Source organism: Papilio polytes, unplaced genomic scaffold, assembly GCF_000836215.1.
Source record: "Papilio polytes unplaced genomic scaffold, Ppol_1.0 DF824180.1, whole genome shotgun sequence".
Lineage (NCBI taxonomy): Eukaryota > Metazoa > Arthropoda > Insecta > Lepidoptera > Papilionidae > Papilio > Papilio polytes.
The window spans coordinates 1,499,171-1,501,337 of record NW_013525024.1 but is presented as its reverse complement, the minus strand read 5'-3'; the positions used below and the strand labels follow the sequence as shown (position 1 = coordinate 1,501,337).

Genomic DNA, 2,167 nt, shown 5'->3' with positions numbered 1-2,167 from the left:
TTACTCTCTAGTGAATGTCGTCAAAATCGATCCAGCCGTTTCAGAGATTTAATGGATATAGACAGACAAAAGTCTTGAATTTTTTTGGCATTACATACAAAGTCAATTTTAATATATGTATGTATAGACCAATTTGTGCAAACACAATGTTTGTCAATCTATATATTTGTATTGTTCGCAGAGACAAGGACTTGGAGCTGGCAAAGCACATAGCGTACGTGCATCAGCATTCGTCGCAGCCGCCGAGCCGGCTGCGCGCGCTGCCCATGCGCCTCGTGCGCCGCTACATCTCGCTCACCAAGCGCAAGCAGCCCGTCGTGCCGCGCGCGCTCGCCGACTACCTCGTCTGTCGGTACACTTCTACACATTACACACCAAACACACATTACAAATTACACTTCTACACAGTACACTTACACAATACACACTACACTTTTACACATTACACAGTTCACATTAACATAGAGATAACTAAACGACCACAAGGCGGAGAAGTGATGCTCAATTGACTATTAAGCTATGAGATAATAAATTTAAAACTTCCACACAAAAACTCGCTAATTGAAGCATATTACATAACATTTGGCTTGTATTATATGAAAAACGAAACAAATTAAACTGATGTCGATTTGATACTACACTAATATCAACAATATATTGGCATGATATAGTAACCCCTAAACTTCATTTTAGCTTCATATGTGGAGTTACGACGGGAGGCGCGCAATGCCCGTGACGTCACATTCACCTCAGCTAGAAACCTGCTCGCCATACTGCGTCTCTCCACTGCACTCGCCAGGCTAAGGTATTATTTTTATTATTAGGTACTATCTATAATTATTTTTATAAGTTTAAGACTATCATGTTGATCCGACTCGAAGGACCATTCACTATTGGTGTTTTATTTTTTATAATTTTAGGTTATCAGATGTAGTGGAGAAGGAGGATGTTTCAGAAGCGATACGTCTCGTGGAAATGTCAAAACAGTCATTGCAACATGTTGAAGAGAATGTCCAAAGGTACATTTTAATTATTGTCGCCCTAATAACTTTGCATCGGGATTTTTTCAGTGGGGATTTGAAATTATAGAAATTTCCCTATTATGTTTATGTTGCAGAGAGTTGTAGAATTTCCATACATCTTTAAAATAATATTAGCTATACATTGAGAGGTTTTAGTAACATTTATAATATAATTTGTATATAAATGTGTATGTACAGAGGTATAAGTGCGACGGACCGCATCTTCGCGGTGGTGCGCGAGCTGGCGGGCTCCAGCAGCACTGTCAAGATCGCTGACGTCATCGAGCGCTGCGTCGACAAGGGATTCAAACCTGATCAGGTCACACACCACTCCATTATATCACTACACACATCATCCCCATAAAGAAAAAAAAACATACAGACGAATTGAGATCCTCCTTCTTTTGGGAAGTCCGTCAATTAAAAAAAAAAAAACTAGCTCTTGCCAGCGAATCCCTTCTAGTGTTATAAAAATCATAGTAAGTAGTGGTAAATTTCATCGAGATCCGTTCTTGAGATACCTTCTAACAATTATCCATTCATCTCTCCAAATTTTCGCACTTACTACTAGTGCGAAAAAAATTGTTTATTTGATACGGTTAATTTAAAACTACAAGTAAAATAATCAGTATTAATTTCGTCTGTGACTTAAACATCTACAGCCTTTCAAATAAACGCGGTATATAGTTAAACTTAGGAATAAACTCAGTGTTTATGCCTCTTATTATATGGACATAATGAAACGCTGGTACTTAGCTTCATGGTTGTTTAGTTACTACATGTTACATTTTGGTTTTACAAACAACAAGAATAAGTTAATTAGCGCGAGATACGATGCATGGCCGCGCAGTTTGTCAGACGAAGTGCAAGAGAGTGAATGAATGTCCAATAGGGATGTCCGTGTGACGCTGTTGCTGTTTAATTTGTTACCGACAGCGCGGCAGCCAAAAATACAAAAACACTTATTATTAACCTAACATATCTTTATTTAAAACTTATTTACACTGAATATATACAAAACTTAAAACTCTCTTGATTACATCTTGACTTCTTTTTATATATCTTCTTTTAAGACAACGATAAATGCCTTGGTGGCCAGTATGCAACCTCTTTGGCTGTATATATACTGCTTGTCAGCCAAAGAG

At 37.9% G+C, this 2,167-nt stretch overlaps 1 protein-coding gene across 1 annotated transcript in view; it reads left to right on the top strand.

Moving 5' to 3' along the window:
- LOC106111000 (DNA replication licensing factor Mcm7) overlaps window positions 1–1,408 on the top strand; it is a 5,824-nt gene extending 4,416 nt beyond the window's left edge. Inside the window, exons 6-9 of the mRNA XM_013292969.1 lie at window positions 184–348; window positions 694–805; window positions 921–1,019; window positions 1,221–1,408. Of these exons, the coding sequence (XP_013148423.1) occupies window positions 184–348; window positions 694–805; window positions 921–1,019; window positions 1,221–1,386 (542 nt within the window). The 3' untranslated portion in view covers window positions 1,387–1,408. The remainder of the gene's footprint in view (window positions 1–183; window positions 349–693; window positions 806–920; window positions 1,020–1,220) is intronic.
- The last annotated feature ends 759 nt before the right edge of the window (window positions 1,409–2,167 follow it).